We start from the raw sequence: 14,854 nt of genomic DNA, 5'->3' as shown, positions 1-14,854 counted from the left end.
TTAGATGCATCTGAAGGAAGGCGGCATATTCTACAGTAAGCATATGACTATGTGAGAAGTCACTAATTAGGTAATGCTTGAACCACGTTGCCCATTCTGTCCACCGGTTTAGGAAAAAATGTGGGTTTGAACTACCCAAAAGTAGAAACCAAGCTAGTTAAAAGTACTTGAACATTTTTATCTATGAGAAAATAAACATCACGATTATTTAGTCCTGAGTGAAGACTATTTCATTTAAATGATTAACTGGATAAATGTAAGTGTTCTTGTAAGATTTCAGTAAGTTATTATTAAGCATAATTTGAGGATGTACTCAAAGGCCTACTAACCTTTCAGTGGCACCACCTTCAACCTTACAGATTTAACCCATTATATTCATTTTAAGCTGAAAGCACCCAGAAATAGCAAGTATCAAGGCCCTGTGCAAAAGTGCTGAGTGTCTCCAAGTTGCTGTATATCCCTAATAGCAATGGTAGGTAGAAAACTAAAGCGTCCTATTCTGGACATTCATCCTGTCCCCCACCTGGGAAAAATCCATGGCCTAAGTTCAATTTAAGTTGAACAAGTTTTTAAGAAATTATTTTTCCAGTAATTACAAGCTAATTTTCCTTGTCACTGTCAGTCAGCAGACTCTTTATTATTGTGTTGGTAATTAATGCTTTAAAATGGCAACTTCACCCAAGTAAAGTAACTGAAGATTATTTTTTCAGTTGCAGTAAGAAAATACAGATGTTTTTGCAAACTTGCCATTCAGTTGTTTGCATAGGTGTAAGACTTTTACTGTATATAAGCCAAATCAAAACGCAGAAAATAACTCTTGAAGAGGTATGTGTGGTTTCTAACAATGCCCAGACAACTTTAACCCATAGACTACTTTTCTGAGATTGCATCTTCAAAGCCCGTGAGGCCAGCACAAGATGGCTAGTGTTCTGACCTGCATCTCTGTTAGACAGAAGGCTCTGCAAATATGAATGTTATTTCACACTGATGGTTCAGAATTTCAGTGTCTGATCCCCCCGCTCCATTTCTGTTTTTCAAAAAATAGCTGCAGTAGTCTCCGCTCGCTAGCATTTACCAGCATTTGATACTTACTTTGTTCTCGGAGTTTTTTGCCTGCACAGCTGCTGAATAAAGAACAAAGCAGTTGTTGCTACAGAATACAACGTCCTTCATTTTATCAGGCCCTTCTTGGGAATCCTGGGGATCAAACATGGAAGATTATCAGAAGTGCATTTTAATACCATTCTTCACATACTAAGTGCAATGAAACGAGTCTTCCAATCTGGCTAGAAACTGTCTACCTCTTTATTTGTAGAACATTTGGGAAGTAGCAAGTGCTACTGTGATATAAAAATACTTGATTATTTGACAGATAACACCACCTACAACCCTGTTCTTCAGCATTTCTTCACAGAAATTTACTTTTCTGCCTTTAACAGAAGTTTAACGATCAAAATAAAGCTTTCTAATACCATGCACCCATCTGCTCCACAGGCACACGTGCAAAGTAAAAATCCATTTTCTTTTATCTTTAGATGACAAAAGAACATCTCATTTTAGGCTAGTCAAAGGCAGTTCATACTGTTTTATCTACTGATCCATCTGCAAAACATTACTGGGAATTCGGTGTTTTTCTGACTACATGAACCCATTAATTTTATATACAAATTTTGACTTTATACCTTTGTTGCATAATCATCTCAATCTTATTCAAACAAAGAGCAATGGTACATTTTTACTGAGTGACAGTTCCCTGTGCAAATATTCTGTATTTGCATATGACCGTAACGAGCAGCTTGGGATTCTGTTTACATGAAAAACAATATAAAATACAAGACATTGAGACTGAAGACTGCTTATTGCTCAGGAAGAGTAAAAGTACTCTCGCTGTTATAGTACTTTAAGTACAAATACAGGTTGGGCAGAGAATGGATTGAAAGCAGCCCCGAGGAGAAGGACCAGAAAGCCAACCGTGTCCTGGGCTGCACCAACAGCAGCGTGGGCAGCAGGGCAGGGAGGGGATTGTCTCCCTCTGCTCTGCTCTCGTGAGACCCCACCTGGAGCCTGCGCCCAGCTCTGGGGCCCCAGCACCAGAAGGACGGGGACCTGTTGGAGTGAGTCCAGAGGAGGGCTACAAAGGTAATCAACGGGCTGGAGCACCTCTCCTATCAGGACAGGCTGAACAACCCCAACTCTCTCAGCCTGCAGAAGAGAAGGCTCCGTGGTGACCTTATAGCAACTTCCTAGTACCTACAGGGGGCTACAGGCAGCCTGGGCTGGTGGGAGGGGTCCCTGCCCATGATTAGATGATGGAATTAGATGATCTTTAAGGTCCCTCCAACCCAAACCATTCTATGATTCCATGAAATGACAGTGTGGAGCAGCCTTATAAATAGATTCTATTTGAGTATTTAAGGTTCCTGCAGTGGCTGTGGAAGGAGAGTAGCAGCACCACCATTTATGGGACCTCTTCCATGAAATTTACTAAGTACATTTTATACAACAACTTTGACATTTGTTATTTGCACTACAAATGTGCTTGAATGTCCCATCCTGAATTAGGACTCTCAGAAAAGGAAGAATACAAAGAAACTATGAAGCAGTATGAGTTGGAACATTAAGCAGCAGTCTTTGTTACCTGCATTTGCTTACTGACCATTACATGCAAGAAACTTTACTTCCACTGCAGTACCTGTTTATGAAAAGGCAGGTCTTTGAAGGACTTCCGCACGCCACTACCAAGAACTACCACTTTGCAATGAGAGCACCATCGAGGTCTCAGTGCTGAGCTTTCTGCAATATTTTGACTGTGATCCTTATAGCCAGCTATGCCTAGAAAAAAAAGAATTCTGTTAGAAGCCATAGCAGACTAAATCAAGCTTATGAGAAGACACAGCATTCTTCAGTGGCTTAGAGGTGTAGCATCCTCCTGGATAGGGGATGGAAGGCAAGCTTTAAACCATGTCCTGATGGGGAAATTGTTTAAACCAGAGCAAAAGCACCTGTGTGAACAAGGCAAAAATAAATTATTGTATATGAAATGAATAATTAAAACAATAGAGAAATACATACTTAAAGACTTGCATAAAATTTTCCAGCAGAGTAACAACCTTCTAGAACAATGTATTTAAAAACAGACCAGCCATGAAATTACTTATGTTGGGTACTACTGGAAGAAATATCTCACTGACAGCAAAGTGCGTAACAGAATGGAAGTCAGAGCAGGATCAGACCTGTTACGTTACTGTTAGCATCAGGAGCAGGTCTGCATGACCTTATCACACGAGAAAAGTATTATTTAGAATGAGAAACAACTAATTATAGAGCATAAATTGACAAAATTGGCATGCATTACTGGTGACTCAATTAGAATTCTGGTGCTGCAGATTTAAAAGAACAAATGCCCACTTACCATTGCTGCTTGCAGGAAATGGCACGTTGGGTTGCTTCAGTCCGTAAGACCCTGAGATCCTGGCAGGTCCCATGGACCCTGCCTGAGGACCCTGAAGCAGTAAGTGCTGCCTGTACTCCATAGATGGGTTCACCCTGTGACTGTTGGCCGCTGCCATGGAGGATGGGACATCTGGAGCATTACTAACCTCGTAACTGTTGGGAATTCGGACGTGCAGCAGGTTGGAGAAGGCCGCCACAACGTTACTAATATTCTAAAAACAATAATAAGAACACAGCTCTGTTTTCACCAGATAGGCAGTAAGGCAGAAGTAACACAAATTATCAGAAGATTACAACAGCTGTTTAATTTTACTATGCTATAGCCCCCTTCAGATCCACTGTTTGAAGAATATGTGTATAAAATACAACAGAAGTTAACTGGCTTTTTCTTTTACCTCAGCAGCTGTGGGATGTAATGTAATTGCTACAGATATAAGGCCAGATTTAGGACCATTCTGGGATGGACCAAGCTGAGAGGCAAAGAAGCCAGAACCAGGTAATGCTCCAGAACCAGGTTCTGACTTTATGTAATTCCTTTTGGCTTCTGAACCTGAAAATAAAGCAAAATACCCCAGGTTAATCCTACATGCACACGAATGAAAAAAAAAAAAAAGAGAGAATAAAAGAAAGACGAGTTCTAATTGTTCATTCTGCTGCAGTCTCACCTTTTCCAGTACTGCTAGGTAGGATGGGAATGATGGGAGATGGTACAGGTTCTGGGTTCTCCTCCTTTACGACTGACAAGTCGGGATACCTACTTATTTCCATTCCCACCACGCTTTCAGGAGAGGAAGAAGGAACAAAGCTGTCAGGAGTGTCCCTGTCCTCACAGTGATCTTGAACCCTGGAACAAAACCCAAAAGAAAGCTATTTTGGAAACAGTCAAAAAACCTTTGATGAGCCAATGTTATAAATTGTGACAGGGAATTATCATGAACTTGCTTCTTTCTGTTAGTTATGAAATGGAATTATGTGGTAGGCCATTAATTCTGGCTAATAGTCCACCGCACAAAGTGGGTTCTTGGGAAAGACAAAGAAAAAACAGAGGCGCCAGCAATGCCCTGGCTTCTTTACAGAACTATCTGTTCCCCATGGCTCCATCCACCTGAGTAAAAATCAGTATTTAATACTCAATTCAGAAGTCCATCCTCTCTCACACACCAAAATTTGGTTAGGCAGGTGAAAGGACAAGAAAAGGCAAGATCTTTGTAGGGAGACTCTCTCTCATATTGTAGCAAGCATGTCTCACACAGTAACCGAAACTGAATAGAGCAGGGGAGTTTTCAGGCTGTCTGAACCTTGCACCATACACTGCTGTCATCACCATGTTGCTCCATGAAAAATATCAGTTTGTAAAGTTTTCTTTCACTTTTAATAGGGCAAGGTAATGAGTTCTTAGTAACTTAACAGGATCCTGAGTGTAGCAAAGGCAAAAGTCACCTTTTTTACTGCACAGCTCGCTCACACATGGAATGCTAGGAGCTAACTGGAACAAACAATCCTACTATGTTCTCTGTACTGTCTGCCACACACAATGGATTTTGTTTCTTCACACCTCCACAGTCTCATCTCCTACTGAGAGTTTGCAGAATCTGTTCCAAATCCATTATTTAAAGATGTCAGGGAAAACCCACCTTAACTCCTCCTGATTGTTGTGAGGTGGTGTTGGAAGCGAAGCAGGAACATCCACAGTTTTAGGGCCCTGAGCCATTGCTCTTACTAATAAATCGTCTTGTGGTCTGAAAGGTAACTGGAACTGCTTTGGTCCCAGAGCTTTGGTAACTAAAATCAGAGAAACAGAGCACAATGAGACATCCATACGGCCCTTCCTATTGATTTGCATTCTGAAGTACTGGCAGCTCCCAGATACAACCAAGGCATTAACAGCAGATGGTAACGCAGCTCTCATCCATTTGCAGTTGAAAAAAATTTTGACTGTTCATGATTAATCTCCACGCTTTAAAAATAAATAAATAAATAAATAAAGCAAGTTTTCAGCAAAAAGGCTTGGCACTTTTGAGTGTGCCTTCTGCCAATATAAGAGTATTTTTGTTTTACTTGAAGTCAACAACTTTTTAACAACAAAAGAAAGAAGTCTGGAAAGAAGAATTTTATTAGTGAACAGTCCTCAGGAAAAGGCAGTATGAAGTTCTACTTAACAGAAAGCAATTTTAATTGACCAAATTACAAGCATTAGAAACACATATAGACTACATATAAAGTCTGCTGTAGGCCACTTTTCAATGAGACTGCTCACTCAGCTAATTGGTCAGTCATTTGTAGTGGCCATAAAAATTTGATTTTGAAGTTTTCTTTTTAATTTCTTTAGCGTACTTCTAGATCTCAACTTGTTTTCAAAAGGGAAAGGAAAAACCTTATCATTTGATATTAATCCTGGTGTAAAATAAAACTAGATAATAATGATTACAATCTTTAAAGAGGGGCTAGCCATATTGTTTTTATAAAAGAAAATCAAAAAGCATCCCCGTTATCTATTTTGTGACTTGCTACAGACTCGACTCATTTATTATGGAAACAATACGTATTAATCTTACCATCATGACCTCCTAACATACCAGCCTTGCCAGCAAGTTCTTCAGTGGTTGCAAAGCCATTTACCAACTTCTGGCATGCCACAGGAGGTGGTGTGGGCGGAAGAGAGGCTGGGGGTGTTGGAGGATTACTCAGATTGTTCTGCTGCAGGAGATTAAAAAACTGTAAATTAGCTGTGAAGCACAGGGTGAAAACTTGCCTCGTTCTAGTACGAGATAATGTAACCCACTCAGTTATTTTCACACCCAGAGGTAGCAGTGAAACACTGATAGATAATTCTCAAATATGTGACCACATACATGGAATACACTATTAAAAACATGTTTTCCTCTTCTTCTATCAATCATACTATCAGAGAAGCATACTTTGCATGAGGAGTATACATGACAGAAAGGAAGTATAGCTAAAGTATTTACACAAAAGCACAGAGAGCAATTTTATGAACTGCTCAGGATCCGCAACAAGTTCCTACAGTTTAAGCAAAGGTCTGATCTTAAGATTGAGAGAACTATACCACAGTGACCCTCCATCACAATCAATGAGTTACCTTACCCTTTTCTCACAAAAAAAAGGAAGTTACCTCACATTTAGTACAGGATGAGCTTCCACTGAAGCAGGTACTATGGAGAAGCACACTCAGCAAGTTCACACTCCAAGCTACTTCTCACCAGCTTACTAAACTGCCCGTATTTTAGACAAAAATTAAATAAGAACTTCAGCATCTGTTCTTGTGGCAGTCATGCATACAAAGCAAATAAATATCATCACTCTTGACCACAGCAACCATATCTGTGAGGTCACATTCTCAGCTCAGTACATGTCTTTTAAGGCTGGAGTACATATCACTTTTTTAATCATTTACTGAAGTTTTATATTAGGGTAGCTGGGCATCAGGTTTGATTCTCTCTGTTCACTGTCTTGCTGTATCCCAATATTGTTATTCTGATCTCAGAGACTGAGTTTTAAATTCCGTGGGTTATTAGCTTATCAACAAATGGTCTATTTTGTTCAGAGTTCTTAGTTAGGGCTTAGTGGACAAATGAGAAAAAGTCTATTTCCAATTTAATTTACATTAAGAAATGCTTTAGTGCTTTCAACGACTTTGCAAAGTACTGGGAATTCAGCCTTTTCTGCTCCATAAAACTGTAATTACAATTTTCACTATTTAGCATCCATTTGTAAATGGAATACTTGTACTTAATTTGTTTACCACTGTTTCTAGAACTGATTTCCACTATCAGAGGGTAGAACAATCTCTGTTTCAACACTGAACAGCCCATCTAGTATAACAAGAGAGTTTTCTTCTGGTTTCATAAAGGGCACAAAATACAACCAACCAGCAGCAATAATGAGAACTTTTCTCACGGAGAGCCCGCAGTGGATATCTAGATTAAAGCTGTACCTTGTAAATGAGCTGGGAGTAGTAATCTGAAGCTCCATCAAGAGTAGCGCTACCAAAACTTCCTACAAGTCGATTTCCACCATTTAGCTGGCCACTGCCATAAGGAAGAAAGTGTGCAAAGCTCACTCCAATTATTGGTTCCATCAAAGGCAGGAGAGAAAGCTGCTGTATTAAAATTAAAGAAAAACGTTAGAAACGAGTCTAACTATAAAATAAAAGCATCACAGATATCCTATTATTAGTAGAGTAGTTTTTATTCTTTTTTTTTTAAGGGAATTCACCCACTCAGACAATTGCCTCAGACATAGGCCCCTCTGCTTGTTCAGGAAGATGGTCCCCAGGCCACCAGAGCCACAACGCCCAGCTCTCTGGCAGCTCATCCAGAGCTGCTGCCAGAGCAGACAGGAATTCCACGGCTTTGAGACTAATGAATGCTGCCAAGTCAGTAGATATTCCAAACGGAAATAAAACCAAACCTTTAAATTTCCTTGTTTTGTGAACTTTTAATTTTCTCCACCCTGTACTCAAAATTCAACTTCATTAACCACTTCATTTTCATCATGAGAAAGCCTCTCTTTAAAGCTCCTTGATGAGTTACCCAGTCTCTGTATACCTACTTGCTTGAGCTGGATGAATGTATCAGCGTTAGGGTAAATCGCTTGTTTTTCTTCTTCCTCTTTTTTTCTTTTCTTGGACCGAGGAGCTGCCTTCTCCCCCGTCCTCTGAGTTCGCTTATTTCTCTGTTTCTTGGTTTCATGTCCCACATCTGTTCTCTGAAGCTGGCTGTTACTACACCCAAATGCACCTTGCATCTGGTTTCCTGGAGTTTGCTGGTATGAAAAGAAAGAGAAGCAGAATCTTTGACGTTTTAATATACAGTTCATTCAAATTTATCGCACAATAGTCTAAAGAACACGCACAGTAATATATCTCGTTGATAACAAACTGAATTTATGGTTTGTTTACTTTACTGTCTTGCTGGCAACTGTAACTGCTGCACTGTCCCTGCGCGCAGAATTATGGCTTACCATTAACACCACTGACGTCTGAAAACATCATTAAAACTCACAGAGCAGAAACATATTCTTTTGAATACCCACTAAAATAAAGTCACATGCGCATGCAGCCTTAGAGATTTTCATGAGAGTATAATAAAAGAGAAACTTGGTTACAGAAGAAAGGCGTGTAAGTTAATGTAATACAAATGTCTTTGGAGTTTAGAACAGAAACTGTATTGTGAAATGGTTCTGGCCTGTACCATTTGATTAAATACTTTTAGTACTAATTTGCAAAGCCATTCTTCATATAAAAGGATAACTGTGGAAAAACAATCAGAATGGGACTTGGTAATGCAACAGATGGTGTCATGCCAAGAGAAAGTCTAATTTCTTTTTAGCAATTATTATTCTAAACAGCTCTGTACAATCCCTAACATAAGGACTCTCACAACTATTCCTGTCATGTATGTTTTAACCGTGGATCTTTAACACTTACCTAAATTACTTGCTGCTCACAATTACATTTATCAGTTCGTATTCATTTTGAATGTATTTACGTTTTATTTCAAGGATATACTTAAGAGTTTAGGGAGTCATAAAACAAAACTGTCGAGACTAAAGATCACAATAAAATACCCAACAAAGTATACACCCTACCTGTACAAAAAGCCATTTTCTAGATTTTAAGAGCCTTATAAATTATTAAATCATATAATGCCATTAATACAAAGAATTAACACTTCCTTCCATTAAAATAAAAGTAATTGGAGAAATATTATGTATAAAAAAAAATCCAGCAATTTCAGGAGATTTAATGATTTCACGCTTTTGATAAAAATCCTAAGAAATGGTATCCATTAAATTTAAAGAGAATACAGGATTTTCACTGGCAAAAAATGAGTATGGGCTTGGTTCATTCAAAGAACACTGCGGGTGGGCAGCTGAAGGTGTATGAAGCCCAGCCCCACACCTCTGCAAAGGTGCACAGGTCATCCTGTACCTGACAAAAGGGGAGTTACAAAAAGCCACATACAAACATATAGCGTACTGTACAGGGACATACCAGGATGTAATTAAGAGTCATACTGTAGAATCGTGCCTTAATATTAGTACATATTAGGATGTGGCATGTTTTAAGATGGTTACCCACAGGAAAAAAAAAAAGTTTTTTGCATTTTAATGATTTCTGAATACACTCATCTGTGAGGTCATTAAATTGTGCTCTTTTTGTAACCTAGATGATTTACTCCATGAGAAAAGAGAAGAAGAGAGGTAAATAAATCCTTTCACCATTTTATTCCACCCTTGTGCAGGTAGGTTACCTCCCTGCACATTCTCAAAAATGCTTGCAGTAAAGACACAAACTAGCCTTTGACTGTTGGTAATGACTACAGAACAAAGCAATAATATGCTCACCGCTCCTTCAGGTGGATTTTGCTTCTCTGTTAACTTCTTATCCCCAGCAGTCTCGTCTTCTGTTCGACAGCTGTTCTCTGATTTCTGATTTAGAAGAGATGAGGATTTTTTGTTTTTAAGCAGGTGTTTCAGCAATTCGTTCCCTGACTCCCCTTTTGCTGCTGGAACGCTAGCTGGCTGGGCTGGACTCTGAGCTGAAGAGGCAGGCTGTGACGTGACCTTATCTTCTTCCACCTTAACACTGCTTTGATTTTCTGTTTTAGGCTCAGCTTGACCTGAGCATTGATCAGTTTCTGCCTTTTCTAGTTTAACTTCTTGAATGCTGGCAGATGTGTTGTCTGCTTTATCCTTTTCAGTCTCTGTACTTACACTTGGCTGTTTCTGTGGCAAACTGCTGCTGGGGAGCTTACTTTCCAGCTCCGGAGAGGTCTGGCTCTCTGCTGCATTTGATGTGGATGGCCCCGTTAACTCCGCTGACTCTTGCTCATCCTGATGACGTGGAAGTTCGCTGGGGGTGTTAACTGTGGGGGTGGAGGTAGAATCAGAAATGGTTGGAGTTGATGGTGCAGTAATGTCTGAATGGGGAGTTGAGGGGGCTTTTATTGACTCAGCATCATCGTCCTTTTTCTTTTTTCGTGTCCTTTTCTTTTTCCCTTTCTCTTCTGGAATTATGTCAGAATACAGCTGTATGAGAGACTGGCTTGATCCAGGGAAGTTTGTTGCCTGGGGCACACTAGTGTCCGAACCACACGGGGCACCGCCACTGAGTGCTGTAGATGAAGGTACTGTAGATGAAGGTACAGAAGGAGCAAATGGAGGCCTGACTTGGTTCTGCGTGAAGGTGGCCCCAGGAAGATTCCCATGAGTTTGTTTTACGTTATGGAAACTGGGGGCTCCGCCTGGAACAGCAGATCCATCGGGTCCAAAAGGTGTAGGTCCCACTGGCCTTCGCTCACTGCTTTGCATGAAATTTGTGGCGGGAGGTGAGTTCACAGGACCCTGTTGCAGCATTTGTCCCATTTGTTGCTGCTGATGCTGTGGAGACTGCTGAAGAGGGCGTGGAGTTTGTATGAAATCACAAGGCAGATCAGAATTAAAGAAAGGTATCTGCGATAAGGATGCTCTGTTATTTAGTTCAGACCCTATCATACCATGCTGTTCTAGTTCCATTCTCTGCTGCAAAGCCCTCTGTCGATCTACCTCCTGCATAAGCTGAATGCGCTGCCGTTCCTGTTGCTCTCGTAAACGCTCCTTTCTCTCCCGCTCTTGAAAACTTTCACTAAAAGGGTTGTTGTCATCAAACTCCACCCTCGGTGGCGGCCCCAACTGTGCAGTTGCATTTGGACCAGGCACGGGAGTTGGTGTACCAGGAGTAATTGGCAACGGCGTCATTGGAGGCTGCATCCTCGCTGGATTAATGGAAATATGACTCGCAGGGGCATTTGCAGATTGCCATCCCGATAAATTTGGCATTCTGGTTGGGTTGGGCTGCCCCGGGATCACCACTGCATGCTGCTGATGCTGGAGCTGTTGTGCCACCATGGGGAAGTTCTGCTGATTCATCGCTGGTGATGTTCCTCCGGGAACCATCGGGGGCTGAGCCTGGACTCCTGGCATGATGCCGTGGGGTGCCATTCCACACTGCTGCTGCTGCTGCTGCTGCTGCTTGATTCGATATTCCTCAATTAGTTCTGCATGTTCCTTCTGCTGCTTTCGAATCTGTAAATTTAAAAAGTCATTACTCATCTCTGACATGTACTGACTACATGAAGTATCATAAAACATCCAACTTACCAGGAGAAAATTAAGCTTATGTGAAAATAGCACTTCTGCACAGTCTTATTTTCTCTCCCTTTCTAAGGTTAAATACTCATTATTTAATTAGGAATACTATCCACCCCAAAATTTTAGAAAAAGTAAGAGTGCCTAATAGTTATAATTACATACCAAGACTGCACTGTGCTACAGAACATACAAACCTAAAAACAAAGCAATCCTTGTACAAATCTTAGCATCCACGTATAGAATAAGAATAGCTGGGAACAGACAGGAAGAAGGGAACAGTGAGATGGATGATATACACACATCATTATTTTTTTTAAAGACACAGCTGAAAAGAAAAAGTTTGCAGGAAAACAGCGATTCCCAAACATCACCCAGCAGAGGAAAAAGACAACTGCTGCTTGAGAATTTTTAATTCAAAGATGGGAATACGCTGGATGTGGACACTAGCAGTTAAGTAGTTTATTTTTTAAGGCAAACGGGAGAAGCCAATGAAAGGATATGACAGTGTTACCAGGATGAGATTATTTCAGAAATACAAATAGATACCTAACTACACAGCTCTCCAAGAAAATCAAAGGACTTGTAAACCACTGGTTTATAACATACGGAATCTGTCTCTTTTGTTTGTTAGATTGCAACTTCTGCAACTTCCATTTGCTATTTGCACTGATATGAAAAGTCCATAACATAATTAAAAATGTTTGAAAGCACTCCCTTAATCTGGTGCAATAGATACACTAGAAAGCTCAGGACAACAGAGATATTACAGGACACACTCCAGAATGCAGGACAGATGCACCCAAAGGGCTATTTACAGAGCAATCTCAGGTCCAAGATAACTTATGAGTTCTGGCTTGGCATTGGTACTGCCAGACAAACAGCGACACCGCATAAAGCCACCAACTGGATCCGCCTGCATTGCACAGCCCAGTGCCCCAGGACTTCTCAGCTGTTACACAGCCCTGTGTTGGCTCAGTACGGTTAAACAAGGAGGCATCCAAACCACTATGCCCTCCCAGAATGTGCAGTGGCAATGAGCCCTGTGACTGTACTTGGAAGTGGATGAGACCTCACAGGACCAGCACCTGCACAGAGCAACCCAGTGACTCTACCAGAGCGGTGGAGAACGACGCAGAGCTTATTAGCACAGGCACGGCGCCACACCAAAGCAGTCAGAGTGCCCTGGCCGTAGAAGCAATATGGTTGTGGCTGCATGGCTCCGTGCCTGAGCTAATATAATAACTGTCAGACATAAGCTCACATTGCACCGAGTCAGCTCCAGCCTCTCTGTGCCTGCGACCAGCACAAGCATTCGAGAGCTTTTTCCTCTATGCATACATATATAGTTTTCCCTTTTCAAAAAGTGATAGAAGCTTGCAGAAGAAGGACTTGATCTGTTTTGAAAGAGTGAGAAAATGCTTCAAATAGGTCCGTGAAATATAAACTTCACATATAAACCTTCAAACATAAACCTTGAAAATAAACTTCAGTAAAAATTTATTTAAGGTCCATCCAGGTATATAAGAAACTACTGTTAGGATCTGGATGACTGGTCTAAACCAGTGCTCGAATGGGAGTAGAGGACATTTTCCAGGCACATATGAAACTTAAGTTTAAAAATGAAGAATAAGAGAGCCTTAATTGCAAGGCACTAAATGAATCTGCCAGCAATATCATTATTAGCTGTTACTTTGACGTAACTCCACTGCAAGACAAGACTGAAGTATGTATGATAGAGATTGGTTGAAGTGAATATTTTTGTGTTTATTCTACTTGTCATTCATTGTGGAAGGGAAAGAAAGAAAAAGGAAGAAATGACAGACATAATTATCTGCATCATCCCTCTTCTGCACAGCAAAAAGACAAGCCAACAAAGAGTCCATCCAATGCATACTTTCTCTTGAGGCAACACAGGAGCAAGAACCTGGGAGTCAGATATAACTTAGGACTTCATTCCAAGCAGCCTGCTGCCAATTTTTTACCTCATATTAATAAAAGATAATTCTAAAGCATTTAAATATTTGGCAGGTCTATCTGTTCCTGACAACAAAAAGATTCCCCACCCATACAGTAAGGTAACATCATGCCAGATAATTTCTACATGACGTCTTGAGGAACACAGCATTTAATACTGTTGGCCAAACCATAAATTTATCAAAGCAATCACAGGCTTAACTTTAATCTCGCGTACTATAATTACAGTTACAAGATGCAGCAAGTGAAATTCCAACTGAATATAAAGAAAGAAAAAAAACAGTGAAAGTGGTTACACATTGGAACAGGGGCCCAGAGAGGCTGGGAAATCTTTGCTTTTGGAGACTTATCAAAACTTGAGTGACACGGCCTCGAGTAACCCAATCTACCCACGGAGCTAGTCCTCCACTGATCAGGAGACTCAACTAGATGACCTCCAGATATCCCTTTGACCTTTATTATTCTACAATACAGTAACAGACAACGCACTGATGATTAGCGTCTAAGAACCAGACAGATGATAAAACTAGGCTAGCATTAAAGATATAATGAGGAGAGATTTTCAAACAGTAACATTTAACTGGCATATAACCAAGTTACTGATTACATAAGGACATCTGAAAAAGCCAGAGTTATGAAATTCATTCAATGCTGAAACAAGACCCTACATGCTCAGACTTTCTTCCTTTGCAATTTCCATCTTTCATTTGCGCTTTTCATGGCTCTAGGAACTCACTGTAAATCATCCTGCTAGAAACATTCTCTTCTTCCTGAAGTACTAAAATAGCTTTTTGTTGTAATTTTTGCTGTAGCATGTTCTCCTACAACTCCAGTGTCAATGGTGATCCAGAGTAACAGTTACACACACAACTTATAATAGGGAATGGCTCCTTTCAAATAAGCTCCGCTATATTTAAGCATTTCGATTCATGTTTTATCAGATTTAAAGAAGAGTCACACCAGTGTAACAACTTAGTCTGAAGGTGAACCGTTTTGTTTCCCGATGATTACCTGTTCTAGCTGTTTTTGGACCATACTTTGCTGCTCTGTAACATGTTTAAGCTGTTCTGCATCTTCTTCTGGGAACTCACGGCCAGCTTTCTTGGCTGTACGCTGTTTTGCTGAGAGTGCTTTTTTTGATTTTCTGTGTGCTCCAATTTGCTCCTCAAGGTACTTCTGTTGCATTTGGAGAAGCTGTTGTGTTTCTTGCAGCCATTCCTCATATTGCTTTCTTTGTGAGTCATCTAAGAGACAAGGGAAATAAAGTATGACA

The 14,854-nt window shown here is 40.4% G+C and overlaps 1 protein-coding gene across 7 annotated transcripts in view; it reads right to left on the bottom strand.

Moving 5' to 3' along the window:
• The window catches only part of KMT2C (lysine methyltransferase 2C), a 197,637-nt gene that overhangs the window by 8,421 nt on the left and 174,362 nt on the right, over positions 1-14,854 (bottom strand). For 5 of the 7 annotated variants that reach the window (XM_083824637.1, XM_083824641.1, XM_083824640.1 and 2 more), the window contains 11 exons: positions 14,593-14,825; positions 9,823-11,541; positions 8,026-8,238; positions 7,409-7,573; positions 6,009-6,150; positions 5,088-5,235; positions 4,119-4,297; positions 3,849-4,003; positions 3,413-3,665; positions 2,693-2,832; positions 1,093-1,197 (listed from right to left, as the gene is read on the bottom strand). In XM_083824637.1, coding sequence (XP_083680763.1) covers positions 1,093-1,197; positions 2,693-2,832; positions 3,413-3,665; positions 3,849-4,003; positions 4,119-4,297; positions 5,088-5,235; positions 6,009-6,150; positions 7,409-7,573; positions 8,026-8,238; positions 9,823-11,541; positions 14,593-14,825 — 3,452 coding nt within the window. The remainder of the gene's footprint in view (positions 1-1,092; positions 1,198-2,692; positions 2,833-3,412; positions 3,666-3,848; positions 4,004-4,118; positions 4,298-5,087; positions 5,236-6,008; positions 6,151-7,408; positions 7,574-8,025; positions 8,239-9,822; positions 11,542-14,592; positions 14,826-14,854) is intronic. The other 2 variants (XM_083824638.1, XM_083824639.1) reach the window with 2 other exon arrangements.

The sequence above is a fragment of the Anser anser genome (assembly GCF_964211835.1).
Source record: "Anser anser genome assembly, chromosome: 2".
NCBI classification, from domain to species: domain Eukaryota; kingdom Metazoa; phylum Chordata; class Aves; order Anseriformes; family Anatidae; genus Anser; species Anser anser.
The sequence above is the reverse complement of the archived record's forward strand: the minus strand, read 5'-3'. Positions and strand labels throughout refer to the sequence as shown.